Below are 15,093 nucleotides of genomic sequence, written 5' to 3' on the forward strand. Positions count from 1 at the left end.
GAAGGTATGTGTCCAGATGTCCCAGGATGCTTCTCACAACTGGATACCAGGGGGCAATCCTGGGCAGCGAGGATGAATAAAAGCAGATACAGGCTGATCTTGGGGTGTGGTGGCCAATCTAAGGGGAACTCCTGCTCTGAGATAACGGATCAGAGGCGTAGGGGAAGACCCTGGGGCTTGCGGGTCTGGTAACAAGCTGTCTATTTAAAAAATTCAGATGGTTTTAATACATTACAAGGAACAGGCAGTCATGTGGGGTTTGGCAGTTACATACAAAGATTTCAGGGCCCAATTAGACAAAAAACAAGACATATACCTTTTAGCTGATGCCAGCTAGGGGCTGTTTGTAAAACAGGATGCTTGAACTTTTACTGAAGGTTACTGATGCCTATTGGCCACAATGTTTTTTTTTTTCCTTAGGGCTAAAAGCATAGTAAGCGTTTAGCTTTTAGTCCAGGAGTAAACCTTTGACCTGGCCTGTTCTTTTAGCTAGTGATAGCTGAGAGTTTATTTGTTCAGGACAAGGAGGTAGGCTAAGGGCTGTTGACCAAGATGCTTTCCCTCAGAGCAAGGAGCTTAGACTTTTGACCTGGCCACTTTTCTCTTGCTAGCCCCTCAGTGTTCCGCAAGACAGATATCAGAGCTGCTGTTCTCAGGACCCCATCCTTTAGCAGAAACCGTAGCCTGGACTTAAACAGTTTTAGGCTCATCTCACCCGAGGGCATGGCATCCTGGATTCCTATAACTCACCTTTATGTTGGAATTACAAAATTGTCACCACAAATGGAACAAATATAGATTTTTACTGTAAACCAGACAATGAGCAGTGAACAGGCAAAAAAATACAAATTTTACTCTAAAACAAATAATGAACAGTTGCAAGGTTAATTATGTGCAAAATAAATGTGTGAGAAGGGAAAATTGATTTTGCTTTCACCAGGAGACACCAGCATGAGATGGACAAAATGCCTATCTCATATTCACGAGGCATGAGGAAGACCTGGTTTTGGGGCTCAGGATTCTCCCAAATATTCTTTCTCAAATGATGAATCACCTGGACACAAGGGAACATGAAAGTCCATAGGGTGAAGAAAAATATCATAGCATCAGTAGACAGCCTTGTGTACCTGCTGCAAACACCACAAATGACCTGTGGAAGAGTGAGTGTCAGCTTCACACCTCAAGGGACATTATGGACAGAGAATGAATTAACATCACCATCCTACAAAGGTGTCAGGAAAATAAAAACCAATTTCTGTGTTATGAGGAAGGTAGCTCACTGCGAATTTTCCCTACTTCTGAGGTTACACACTGCAGGGATGAATGACATCTTTCCAATTTTAACTTATTTCTCATTTTTCTACTTTCTTTTCAATGGCTACTGATTAGAGTGAATGTTCTGTAATTATTCCATGGATGTAACTGAAGCAAGTGATACAAGCATGAGTTAAAAACACTGAGCAACCAAGGAGAATTTCCTAAACACCAGATAATACTGAACACAAAAATGGAAACACCTGTCTCAGGTGAGGTCACCCCTTTATTGATCCAGTCCTCTTTTGAGACTCAAAACCCTTGGCATGAGGCCTACACAAAGGGCAGGCCCCTGTGGGTGTGTGGCTGGGAGGAGCTCCTGGATGCTGATCTAGAGCTCCAGAGAGTGAGAAGCAGTGAGACCTCCTGGGCTGTATGGGAAAGCATAGACGTTTCCCAGAATCCAACCCCTCAGTGCCCTAATCGTTTCACTTTCAGGGCTGTCCAGGAAGCTTTCTTTATTGACCCAACAAATCCTGGTCCTGGGAGAGAACCTGACTTTCCACTGTTCTTATGTTATTGGCTATAACAGATTCTCTCTGTCAAAGAAGGGCAGAATTGATCTTCAGAGGTCTGGCCAGCATCTCCACTTCCCCCTGGGTCCAGTGAGCAGCTCCTCTGGGGGCTGGTAGAGATGCTATGGTGCACCCAGCCTCTCCTCTGAGTGGTCAGTGCCCAGTCATCTCCGGGACACATGTGAAGAGCCTAGACAATATATTCAGGCTCTAATAATCTACACAGGCCCTGTTGTGGAAGCCCAAGTGGTGGCCGGGCTGACAGGTGTGGATCTTAGGAAAACTGACATATTGATGGGGTGTAAAGGGAGAAAAGTCAGAAAAAGAGACAGAGACACAGGGATTCACAAACAGGCTCAGAACAAGGCAGGCAGCTCCTCTCCAATGCTTCTCTCTCGGGATCACTGAGCTTTTTCTCCAAGCCTTGGTTTTAGAATTTTTTGTCAATCTATGTAATTTGACAAGATGGCACGTTAAAACATGAAATTGTGTATGTGTGTGTGTGTGTGTGTGTGTGTGTGTGTGTGTGTGTGTACCTATGTGTCTTGGTAAGTTGCATTGTAGGAGATTCTAAATATATGATGATTGGTTAACAAGATGAATAGGCAATTCCTTGAGAACTGGCAGGGTGGGTGCACAGGAAACAGTTGCAGACTGCTACCCTTTTTATTACTGATCTTCGGGGGCTGCTGGACCTTAGATCCTCAGCTGATGACTCAGTGCAACCCACATTCAGGGGAGTTGGGTTCCCATCATCCTGTATCCCAGACTTGGCAGAGATCACAGTAGACCCGTTAGTTCTGAACTGACTGGATGATGATGAATTTTCTCACCAACCTTGGTCTCTCAGGATTAAGACATCCCTTATTCTGAAGTGATTAAGGCACAAGTAGGAACTAACAGTGCACAGTGGGGCTAAAGAATCCAAGTGGAAGGACAGAGGGACCTGCTAGAGCATGGATAGCATGCATCTCAGCTCTGCACGAAGGATCCTAATGTGCATTTATATGAAATAAGGATGTAGAGCCCTGGGAAGGCACAGGTCCTTAAAACACTCCACAGTTCTTACTCATGTTTGTTTCTCGCAATCAGCTGACACCAAGAGCCCATCACAAAGCATGCCAGACTTCAAGAAGGTGAGGAGAATTCTGTTATGGGACTAGACACCAAGGATCAGGTCCTGTACACGAGAAGCAGTTACCCTTGTTTAATTTCCAGTTATTCTAGGATGATTTTGATTTTCCCTGACATCTGTGACATTTTTGTCCACAGCGGAAGACTTGCAGCACCAGGATCACATGGTGGAGAATCTTATCCGTTTTGGCTGTGGCTGGATTTATCCTCATGGTCCTTGGGATTCTGCTGTTTGAGGCTTAGCACAGCCAGAAGAGAATCCAACGTACATTGGGGTGGAGCAGGAAAGACAGTAGCACCCTATTCCTGATGGTAGATTCTGGAGAACAAATCTCCAGTTCCTAGGTGTTTCTGTGAACAAATTTGGGGCTCATGTTGGGGATATATTTATAGAAGATATCCAGAGACTGAAAGTGTTTTGGGTGCAGAGGAAGGTCTGGGCGTTGGGGCTGACCTTGTGGGTCCTGGGTGGTCTGGGCGTTGGGGCTGACCTTGTGGGTCCTGGGTGGTCTGGGCGTTGGGGCGAACCTTGTGGGTCCTGGGTGGTCTGGGCGTTGGGGCTGACCTTGTGGGTCCTGGGTGGTCTGGGCGTTGGGGCTGACCTTGTGGGTCCTAGGTGTTGTGGTGTCTCCTGTATAACCACTGCAGCCATTTCCCAAGGTGCTTCATCACCCATTCAACATCTTGTTAACCAAACATCACACATTTAGAAACACCCACAATGCAGCCCACACAGACACATAGATGCACACACAAACAAATGAGGATTTAACGTATCATATTGTAAATGTACACAGAATGGTGGAACCCACCCAGTTATGGTTCCTCCCCCTTACCTTGCTGTGGATATTTGATGACTGTCCCTCCTTTCTCACTAAACAAAATGGGGAGGGGGAATCATCCTGTCCCATAAGCCTTTGGGCACCTTCTACTTTCCTTCATTTTTCTACATTTTCTATATTATAAACCAACACAGTGTGCTTTATGAGTGTATATTTAATTAACTAATTAATTAGTTAATTTACTTTAATAGGAGAGGAATTTTGCTCAATAAAGAAAATGTGAAAAAAATCAGAAACCTCCATGGTGGGGGCGAGCTGAAGGAGAGAAATGGGTGATGGAAGAAAGAAAAATTATAATAAAATTTCTTGGTTGTATCCACAGCAGGTGTGCCAGCATTACCCCAGCAGCTACAGCTCCCATGCAGACAACAATAGGATGATAACTTGGGGTCCTCCTGAGCCTCCTTGGCCCCAAACCTCACAGGGACATGGCCCATCAATGCACTGGAATTTTTATTCAAGAACTGTATATTTCTAGAGAATGTCTTTTCCTACCCATGCAGGATGCATACTTAAGAATGCAAACTTCTTGGTTTTTCTCAATATGTGTTTTGTAAATTAAATTGTTTTAATTTGATTTTATTTTAAAATATTTTTTATTGAGGTTTGTGTTTTTCAATGATAGATCTCATTCATCTGCATGTCCCCATAGCTCCCCTATAAGATTTCATGCATTCTGTCATATATGTTACATGATGTTGAATTTTTGTGCATTCATACAGCCCATCTTAACCAGAGGTGTCATATTTAGACCCACTTCCCCATCTGCACTTCCCAGAGACCCCCCACCAACAAATTTCATGTATTCTGTCATATATTTTAAGGCTTATTTAGTCAAGTTTGTGGACCCAGATGTCCCTTTGTGTGAGTTTACCCACAGCAGGATAGTTAGTCAATCTAGAGTCACTCCCTTAAAGACTTAAAGAATATCAACTCTTCCTCACCCAGCAGTAATCAGTTGTTTCTATAATTTTCCGAAAGTGTTTCAAAATCTGTGAGACACTCAGAGGTTAGTATCTCACTATTCAAGTAATGAAACCTTTGACAGAAAATGGTCAAGATCTTTGAATACCAGTTGACCTCAGGAGTCCCCCGGGGAGGGACATTAAAGAACCTTAGTAAATCCAACACAGCATTTAAAGTTGTTATTACTTATATCTGTTGTTTTCTTAGAACAGTGATGTTGGGTTCAGTGGCCTGGATGGGGTGCATCTCTATAATCCATAATAATCTTTCAGGCATTGCCGCTCCTCCAGTTATAGCACTATCTTGGGATCTCCACCAGAGATCTCCCCACTCTTGATGAGCTTGGTAAATGCAAATTTATTTTTCAAACGATAATAATTTTCATGTGGTGTATTCTAACTCTAGTATGCCTTGGGAGTGACTTAAGTGGAGGAAATGGAAAACGTAATGTATTTCACTTTCAACTATAAGCTGATAGACAAAGCCAGAGACCAGGTCACATGATATTTGACTCAGGTGGTAGAAAACGTTCTGGCGACATCTTTCTTTTGAATCAGCTCACAAGATATGAATATTTGGAGGGTCTGTTTAGAGCATGGACTCCTCACTGGGCATGGCTCAGAAGCATAAAATGGCCAATATGCCATATTCAGTCCTTGTAGCAGGGAAAAACCTCACTGGGTCCAAGTGCCTAACACAAGCTATTATCTGTGCATTTGGGGATAAACATAGTTCTTGTGCAAGGTGGGCACTGATCTGCCCACCCTTGTTCCTCATTTGTTATAAATGTTCAAGGAAGAAAATTAAAATGCAAACCAAACTGGGATCTATGAACAAAATTAAAAGTGCCCAGTGAAGTGCCCTTTTTCATTTCCTGACCTTAGATGAAATTTTAATTTAAAAAATAGGAATGATTTTGGGGAGCTGGAGCGATGGCTCAGTGGTTAAGAACTCTGGTTGCTCTTGCAGAGGACCCAGGTTTGAATCCCAGCACCTACCTGGTGACTAACAACCATCTGTAGCTCCAGTTCCAGGGGAATCCAATGCCTTCTTCTGACCATAGCAGCATTGCATGACACAGGTGCACTTACATACATGCAGGCAATACACTCAGACACATAAATTAAAAATAATAAAGCATTTTAAAAAAATGTGAATGTGTTTGAAAAGTGCAATTTGATGATAGTATAGATGTCTATGTTGTAACTTAACTCACAGTTTATCTAATTAACACATCTCATCAATAAAGTTATTTTCCTTTATTTTTTTTATAGTGAACCATTTAACATCTACCCTCTTGACAAACTTGAAGTGTATGGTGCAGTAATATTGTCTCTAACACTACAGAGCTGTGTGGGAAATGTGAGAGGTGCTGACCACAGGGGACACTATGCAGATAAAGCCAGATGATGAATGTCCAGAGATCCGTGCCTACCACAATGGCTGTGGCTTGTAGACATTCTGATGGAGATGATGGTGGGTGATGGGGGTCATCTGAGCTTTGCAGAGGGTGAAGTTGAAACCTGGCACCTCTGTGACATTTTCATGTGTTCTTGGCCCCTGCCATATTATATTGAGCAGAAGCTGTGTGGTCAACAAGAAGTGATATTTGCAAAGTGTGAACAGGGTTTGTGGTGACCACATCCTGGGTTCAGGTTGTAGAAAATGTTCTTGGAACATCTGGCTCATTTGTTAACATTAGTGCCCTACAGAACAATAATGCTTTCCCAGGTGCTCATGATAAGCCTTCTCTGTCAGGTTCTCTGGGCCCTTTGTTTCCTTAGCAAAGAAGTGACTACATATGGTCAACAATGCCTTAAAAATTTCCAATACAAACTATATTTGATATTTGGCATCCTTACCCCCTAGCCTCATTTCAACAGCACACAAGTTCTGTGTCCACAGGAGGGTTGTTCTATCTGATGAGCCCCTTTCTGTGCTCATCATACTGAGAATCTCTGGAAACTCTGGTCACAGGGATTAATGGCAGTCACTAGTTGTTCCTGCCGAGCACCCACATCCAGTAGACCAAGAATGGAGCTGGTGGAGGCAGATGCCACAGTTATTGAAATGTAAATATTTGAATCAGAGTCTTGGGTTCAACTCATCCCTCTGATTTTCTAGTCACTATACTCATGAATATCGATTTCTTTATCAGATAATCAAGCTAAGTATACCCCACACACTAAGGATAAGCTGGGCCTGTACAGGTAAATGTCCTGCAACCCCTAGAGTGGGTCTTGATTTTGATAATGTATTCAACATGTGACCTATCATTCTGGGCACTCACTTCCTCTTTCCTGAATCTACATCACCCCCAACTCTGTATGATTGGAAAGGGACACCAAGGTTCTTTGGAGCAGGTACAAGTTTTATTGAACTTTGGCTGAGTCTCCATCAAGTTCTCTGAAAATGCACTTGTGGTTGTTAGGAGGACCAGGGAAATGGCGCTCCGTCATGGCAGAAGTAGGGCTTCATGTTGATGAGAAACACATAGAGTTTTCTCGGGGAAGCAGGAGAAGAGCTCACTGTAAACTGCGACAGACCTGCTGGATCCCCATTCTCTCCTTGCTGGCCCATTGATCTGAAAAGTGGTTTCCTGTTTTTAGAACACGTTCTTAGAAAAGAGAGAAAGTAGGCGGTCACAATTTTAAAAAATCATATAACGTTTAGGATAATAGGAAACAAGATCTCAGTATGTACTGAACCAAAGTAGGCACTTAGGAAATGGTCACTTTTAGAATTTCCTCACTGACATACTAGTTTAAAGCCTCAAAGTCAACCCACAAAGCTCATGGACCATCAGAAGCCCTGCTTTCCATGGGAATTCTCTGCTGCAATCTTGCGATAATTAAATTGATTTCCTACTTGATTAGATCGGGAAAGTCCTATTTTTCTTCCTCATTTTTTTTTACTAGTTTTTTGAGAATTTCATCCACATATTTGGATCATATTCACCCCTCCCCAAACTCCTACCAGTCCACCCCCTTCCTAATCTACCCAATTTGATGTCCTCTCTTATCTTTTAAACTCATAAACCCAGTTTGCACTGCCCATATTCTCTAGGGGATGTGGCCCTCCATTGGAGCACTGTTGACCTACCAGGGGGTCACACTCTTAGACCACTGCATTCATGTCTACAGGCTGATGTCTGCAGTTTGTCAAGTGTGATAATATGCTACTTAAAACCTGTCCCTTGTTTTAACTGACCATCCACACCACCTGCCTCTCCGTCCAGTGCGGCTGCAAACCTAAAGAAGATGGTCCATGGAAGTGGAAATGTCAAGGGGTCATGAGATTAGAGGGGACTCTGGGCTGGTCAAGGTGAGCCAGGAGTGGTAGGAAAAACTTACTCACATGCTTACAGGAAGACACAGTTCTCCTGTATTAGGGATAAAAGTCCCCCAGGCTTCTGGGTTCTGTGTGTACTTGCTGAATGTGACTGATCTGATTGCAGAGTTAAAAAAAAGGAAGGTGACTTTGTCTCATGGGATGTAGGTGACATGCAGGATTATCCTGCATGAATTCCTTCTCTCCAGGATTATCTTTTTACTTCTCTCATCATGTGACTTTCTACCATAGAAATTTCACCCAAATTAGACTATGCCTCCAACTAAACACACTTCACACAACCATGTGATGGGGAACCACCAGCCTCTGAAGGCCACACCCTGTGTTGCCTGCCCATCAGGACATTCAGTGTGGCCCGGTGTGGAAGCGTATCTTTAGTCACTGGGAGGAGATGTCATGGCCTTGACATTTATAGTCCTTTTCTGTCTAGGTGAGATATGAAGTGGGTGAGGGGACAAGTGGGATCTGGAAGGGGCGTTGGACCATCAGGAAGAATTGGAGGGGTTCAGGTATTAAGGATAAGCTCTAAATGGGAACTCTGTTCCAGGACTGAGTCTGGGCCATAGGACCTCAGTGCTGACAGGTGAGTGTACCCCCAGATGTCTCAGACTGTGCCTCACAACTTGTGGCCAGAGACCTCCTCTGGACAGTAGGGATAAATAAAAGAGGGTATAGGCTAATCTTGGGGATGCCTGGAGTGTCCTGAGGCTGAGAGCTGGGATCCCAGGGGAAAATATATTTAGATCCTTCTGATTCCTTTGCAGGGATCCTCCCGAAGCCTAACATCAGGGCTGAGCCAGGCTCTGTGGTCAGCTTGGGTCAGCAGGTGGCTATTGTGTGTGAGGGGACCAGAGACGCCCAGGGGTACAGTCTTTATAAGAACACAAACCCAGTTCCCTTGGACAGAAAGACCCCATTGGAACCCAGGAACAAGGCCACTTTCTCCATCCCATTCATGGAAGAAGCCAGTGCAAGGCAATACCTCTGTTACTATCAGACACCTGCGGGCCGGTCGGAGCGCAGCAACATTCTGGAGCTGATAGTGACAGGTGAGAGGATACACGTTTATCTCATTCATAGGCTCGGTGCTCAGGAAAGGGGTCCTCTGCTCCCTGGACACTTCCCCTTTCATGGTCTACTCCTGCTTGACAATTTGGGAACATTTAACAGGCTGCTTCCTTTTTTCCTAGGAGTTTACAACAACAAACCCACCCTGACAGCCCTGTCTAGCCCTATGGTGACCTCAGGAGGGAACGTGACCTTACTGTGTGTCGCACAGAGATATGACAAGTTAATTCTGATTACAGAAGATCAGAAGTTCTCCATTTCCCTGGACTCACAGAAGATAAACATTGGGAAGGTCCAGGCCCAGTTCTCTTTGGGCCCTGTGAACCCCAGCAACAGAGGGGTGTTCAGATGTCATGGCTCCTATAAGGGAAACCCATGGGTGTGGTCAGAACCCAGTGACTCCTTGGAAATACACGTCTCAGGTGAGGCAGCACCATTATTAAGCTAATTATATTTTGAGACTAAAATCCTTTGTCATGAAGCCTATTCCTAAGAGAGTCCCAGGTGGGTGTGTGGCTGGGCAGAGCTCCCAGATGCTGAGGCAGACCTCCAGAGATTAGAGGCAGTGAAACCTTCAGGGCCGCATTGGAAAGGACAGATATTCCCCAGAGTCTACATCCTCGACACCTGGATCATTTTCTTTCCAGGGATGTCCAGGAAGCCTTCCTTGCTGACCCCAAAAGACCCTATTCTGGCCCCTGGAGAGAACCTGACACTGAAGTGTTCTTCTGATAGTGGTCATGACAGATTTGCTCTTTCCAAGAAGGGCAGAATTGATCTCTTTCAGAAACCTGGCCATTATCTCCGGGCTGAGATCTCTCACGCCAGCTTCCCCTTGGGCCCTGTGAGCAGCTCCCATGCTGGCCAGTACAGATGCTATGGTGCACACAACTTTTCCTCTGAGTGGTCAGCCCCAAGTGATCCACTGGACATTCTGATTAAAGGTGAAGAGCCCAACAAATTTAGTCAGGTTCTAAGACTCCATAGGCTCCCCCCTTAGGAAGCCCACGTGATGGAGGCTAGGTTCTCATGTGGGAATATACAGAGTCTGGGGAGTAGGGGAGGGACAGAGTCAGAGAAAACACACAGACAGAGTCTCAGACACAGGTTCAGAACATGGAGCACAGCCCCTCACCTATCCTTCATCTCTTTAAGACAGCTTCCTGTCACCCCTCCTATGCAGTGCTTAAATGGTAGTGAAGGGATCTTAGGGACGCTCGCTCAGTTAGAGGATAATTCATCCCATAGACAGAGACAAACAGAGGTCTTTTAGGCAATGTACACTTAAACCCTTTACTAGAATTCAGATAGTTCCAGGCAGACATCAGGGAGGTTGGGATGCCAAGGGCAGACATAGGACAGTGAGAAGAGATCACAGTCTCCCTCCCCTCAGCCTCTTCTTGTCTTCATTTCCAGAATCCTCCACGCTCCCCAGTTCCTCATGGACCTCAGGGTCCATCCCAACAATTGGTAAGTGTCTGGGCCCCCTGCCCAGGTAGTTTGTTCTGTCTCCAGGTTTCCTAGAGACTTGGTCCATCTATGTTGTGGTTCCCATCAGCTCATCTGTGTCCGGTACTTAAGCAGAGATCACAATGAGAACCCCAGGGAACCAGAGACTTAGAGACTGGATCACAGAGAGAAATTCAGGCAGAGAGAAATGTTCAGGCTCAGCTAGGAGAGGAGCATTTGGAGAAGGTGGAAAAACAGGATCTGGACTCTCCCTCGGGTCCTCATTCTTCCCCAGCGGGCCTTGCAAACCAGCCCCTCAGCCTCATGGAATCAGGCCCCCTGACAGTGCTCAATGAGGGCTGTGTTAGGAGGTGGGTTTACGGGGTAAAAGACGTTATGGGGTTGGTAAATCCTCTTCTGGACATATGGACTTGGACAAGCCTCCTGTCTGGGCCTCCGTTTCTTCAACAGTAAGGAACGGAGGACTGCCCTAAACCTTTCAGTTCTGACCTTGGCTTGTTATGGGGTTGGTAAATCCTCTTCTGGACATATGGACTTGAACAAGCCTTCTCCTGTCTGGGCCTCCGTTTCTACAACAGTAAGGAACGGAGGACTGCCCTAAACCTTTCAGTTCTGACCTTGGCTGTGACCTCTCCTGGCAGAGGAGGCCTCCACAACCTGATTCTACTGTAGGCCTGTCCCCTTTGCCACAGTGATGGTAGCATTGTGAGGAGCAGGCCACAGGGACATGTCAGAACATTCAGGCTTCTTCCCTCCAGCTTCTGGGTTCAGCTCTGGTGCAGAGAACAAGTCTGGAAGTCAGATATTCTGGGTTCAACCCCAGCTTTGCGTCTTCTTCCTGGGTGACCTGGGGCAGGTGAACTGACTGATTGGAAGGGGAGACAATCCCATGTTGTGAGGGAGGGGGTGGTGAATGAAAAGACCCAGCATGAGCTTGGTACACAGTAGGTGCTCAAGTAGTTGCATCATTCCTTATTAAAGATGTTACTTATGCCCTAGGACTGGAAAGGTACCAGAAGGTTCTGATTGGGGTCTCGGTGGCCTTCTTCCTGATGCTCTTCCTCCTCCTCCTCCTTCTCCAATGCAGGTGTCAGGGTAAACTCAGGATGAAAGGTGTGTAGACCGTTGGTGATAGAGTCCCCAAGAAGTGGTGGGCCCCCTTTTGTGTCATCTAATCAGGAGCTCAGGACAAAACCAGCCAGACTGGGGCAGGTCAGCTTAGAAACGCTTCCATGGCATCGCAGATCAGAAATATGTGACCCCTGTCTGTCCCTGTGTGAATGTCAGGTATTCTGTGAGATTTATCATCTCCTGGAACATTTGCACACTTACTCCATATGTTGTAAAGTTCTCTCCCTTCTCTGCAGGTGCCTGGGGGAGGGGTGTCCCACCTTCCAGGCTGATTCCTCCCTTTCTTGCAGTCCAGAGAGAGATGGACTTGCAACATCCTGGAGGGCTACAGAGGTGGTACTCAGAGACAAAAGCACTCAGAAAAGGTAAATCATGCCCAGAAACCCAGAGTCCCACCTGCCTGATGCCTTTCACTGGTACCTGAAAAACCCTTATCTCCCTAGCTCCAGCCAAACTGCTGCCATCCATGAAGAACTCTTGTGTGAGAAGACAGCCCTGGGGAGGGGTCACAGGGGTAGTAGGGAGGATTCAGGAGAGCATTCTGTAGGACTGATCACCACACAATGGACCTGGGGACATCACTGCACTCCCTGGCTCCCTATCCCCATCTGTGACATGACAGGGATCTGAGGGACTGGGAAACCCCAGCACTCTTGCCAGGACACAGCCTTCTTGTTCTGCCATGACAGATGCATCTTTGAAGGACACACAGCTCGAGGACAGCATGGAGCTGGACATTCAGGTGAGACCTGTGTCCCCATCCACAGTGCTGGGAACATATGGCTGGCATAGTCAATTCTCTGTAGCTGTTCTCTGTCCTCCTCTCTCAGCTCTCCATGTCATCCACAGCTGATGCCTTCCTTCATGCTATGGCATACTGTCTCCTGGTTTTTGTGTGACTGTAACCTTTCTCTTTCTGGATGCTTGTGTGGTTGGTAGCATACTTCTCAGCTCACATAATATAATAAAGACTCCAAGACCCCCCTCTTCCGCTCATAGACTCTGTCATCCACAGATAGCCCTTCATGGCCTGGCTCCTTAAAGAGAGTGCAGATACGGCTGGGAGAGGAGTTCCCCTGAGAGAGCCTAGAGAGTGTGTGGACACCACATACTACTAGATGCAGTCTGAGCAGTGCATAGAAAGAAGTTAGGGAAACGAGAAAACGTGGTTGTCAGGTGTGGGACAGAGTTCCCAGTGAGTTGCACAAGGGAGGCTTTGAAAGGTATCTTCTCAGGAGAAGCCTGTATGAACAGCTACACACAGCCATCAATGGGTCACTACCACAGGATGCAGGATGTGCAAAGCGAGAGGCAAGAACATGGATTATATGTGTGAAACCAATATAGCAGAGGGCAGAATTTTAGAATCTTAAGTCAGAAGTTCAAGAAGGAAGATGCTAGACCCCCTAAAGGCAGCCACTAAAGATCCAGTCAGAAATGACAAAACGTGCTTTAAACTGTATTCTAAGTATTTCTATTCACACCATCAAGTAAGGATTGCTGTCTGCCTTGGCCAAAGAAGCTTCTTTTGTTATGAGCAACAGTTAATACAGAGGCATATCCTGAACTGTTGTGTTTGAATACGCCCTAAATAGGACATCGATATTATCCCAAACAAGGCTCAAGGATCATCATGGAAAGGGAAACAGAAAGGATTTGAGAGCTTAGGATATGGAGGGGCTCTATAAAACACTGTCTTCGGTATGTGCCATGACTAATGTATCCATGGACACACAGCAGCTCTGGATAGCTGCACAGGATCTGCACACACACACACACACACACACACACACACACACACACAATAAGACATGAAAATAAGAAAACTAGCTAGGAAGAAGAAAGGAGGTCTGTAGGAGTTACAGGGGATAAGAGAGGAAAACAGGGTGAATGTGTTCCTAATACACTGGACATATGTGTATGTATATGAAATTGTCAGACACAAATATATGCACACATGAATTTGTCAAAAAATAAACTTAATAAAAGAAAGAAAAGTTAGGAACTAGGAGAGACCATATTTCTTTAAGAAACTTCTAAAGACTCTCTGGCCATCATGTGGAAACTGGCTGGAGGAGAGTTCAAGTGATATCAGGAGATACTGGGTCTCTCAATGACTTCTTGTTGCAGAGCCCACCTGATGAAGACGTCCATGGAGTGATATATGCCCAGGTGAAATCCTCCACCAGGAGGGCAGAGGCCTCTCTTCCTTCCCCTGAGTTTGAGGACTTCTTGGAGAGACAGGCAGGAAAGGACAGAGAGATGTATAATCAGGTGGGTCCCAGGTTCCCTACATCAAGCATCTAATCAATATCTCTCTCTCTCTCTCTCTCTCTCTCTCTCTCTCTCTCTCTCCAGTCTGCTGCATTTGAGGATGGCCAAGACACAACGTATGCCCAACTGTGCAACTTGACACCAGGGCAGGGACAGCTGAACCCCTTCCTCCTGGACAGAGAAGTTACAGCTGAGAGCAGAGAACACCTTGGTCTGGCCTCCCCAACCTAGGAAGGCCCTGGCTCCACACCCTGAGGGAGACTCAGGGACATCTGAGGGGGCAGGATCTGCCCCCAGAGGACAGTTACTAATGAACCTAGGTACCATGCATACCTTACCTGCCACAGGTGGGAACTTTGAGAACTCACTTGATTCTACAGTCAGAGAACTAATGTCCCTACATTTTGTAAATAAAGCAAAAGCCTTGTCAGTTATATGAATGGAGTGAGAAAAGAAAAGTGAAGTCAGAGAATGAATTTAGTTGAATTATAATATATCCACGGTACATTGATCCATGAAACTCGAAAACTCCATGACTGTGAACAAATGCCTAAGAAAAGATAATGCCTTCAAAATCAATGACCTCCTCTATTGTATTGATAATAGACAGAAATTAACGACTTATTCCAAATGAGGGCATAAGAAAAGTAATAATGCATAATAAGCGTAGCTATTAGCTACGCTTAGTGTTTAGGGCAGTAACTCCAGCTAATCATGAGACTGAGGAAGGAGAACCACTGTTGACTTAGTTTATTAACCTATTTACCAACTGAATGATTTATTGTTTGGGAGTTTAATTTTTCTTAGAATTTTTAAAAATGATTTATTTAATAACAACATACTTAGAAGAAGCATATCATTACAACACAATTGACATATTCAATAACGTTTTCCTGAAGTAGGATGCATCTCTTTCAAATTTGGCTGTAAATTTTTAGGCTTACAGTTGAATTATTACAGTTATACAATATTGTACTCAGTATAAACCCTATAAGACATAAATTAAATGATGTTTTAACCTTTAAAAA

General features: G+C 45.2%; 1 protein-coding gene across 1 annotated transcript; it reads left to right on the plus strand.

The window, feature by feature from the left end:
* The first annotated feature begins 8,998 nt into the window (after positions 1-8,998).
* On the plus strand, positions 8,999-14,098 carry LOC103729715 (neutrophil immunoglobulin-like receptor 1). The gene is made up of 8 exons (XM_029560914.1): positions 8,999-9,171; positions 9,313-9,612; positions 9,838-10,134; positions 10,607-10,660; positions 11,660-11,773; positions 12,082-12,156; positions 12,481-12,533; positions 13,922-14,098. The coding sequence occupies exons 1-8, from the start codon at positions 9,078-9,080 to the stop codon at positions 14,096-14,098; spliced, it is 1,164 nt and encodes a 387-aa protein (XP_029416774.1). The 5' UTR covers positions 8,999-9,077.
* Positions 14,099-15,093: the final 995 nt, after the last annotated feature.

This window comes from Nannospalax galili, unplaced genomic scaffold (genome assembly GCF_000622305.1).
Source record: "Nannospalax galili isolate Female #2095 unplaced genomic scaffold, S.galili_v1.0 scaffold632, whole genome shotgun sequence".
Taxonomy (NCBI): Eukaryota; Metazoa; Chordata; class Mammalia; order Rodentia; family Spalacidae; genus Nannospalax; species Nannospalax galili.

What these genes read in the sequence shown, in the direction of transcription:
- LOC103729715 (XM_029560914.1), top strand. Translation starts at nt 9,078, where the DNA reads ATGGAAGAAGCCAGTGCAAGGCAATACCTCTGTTACTATCAGACACCT. An exon ending in AGGGTCCATCCCAACAATTG is followed by an intron (nt 10,661 to 11,659) that starts GTAAGTGTCTGG and finishes CTTATGCCCTAG; the next exon opens with GACTGGAAAGGTACCAGAAG. An exon ending in GACAAAAGCACTCAGAAAAG is followed by an intron (nt 12,157 to 12,480) that starts GTAAATCATGCC and finishes CTGCCATGACAG; the next exon opens with ATGCATCTTTGAAGGACACA.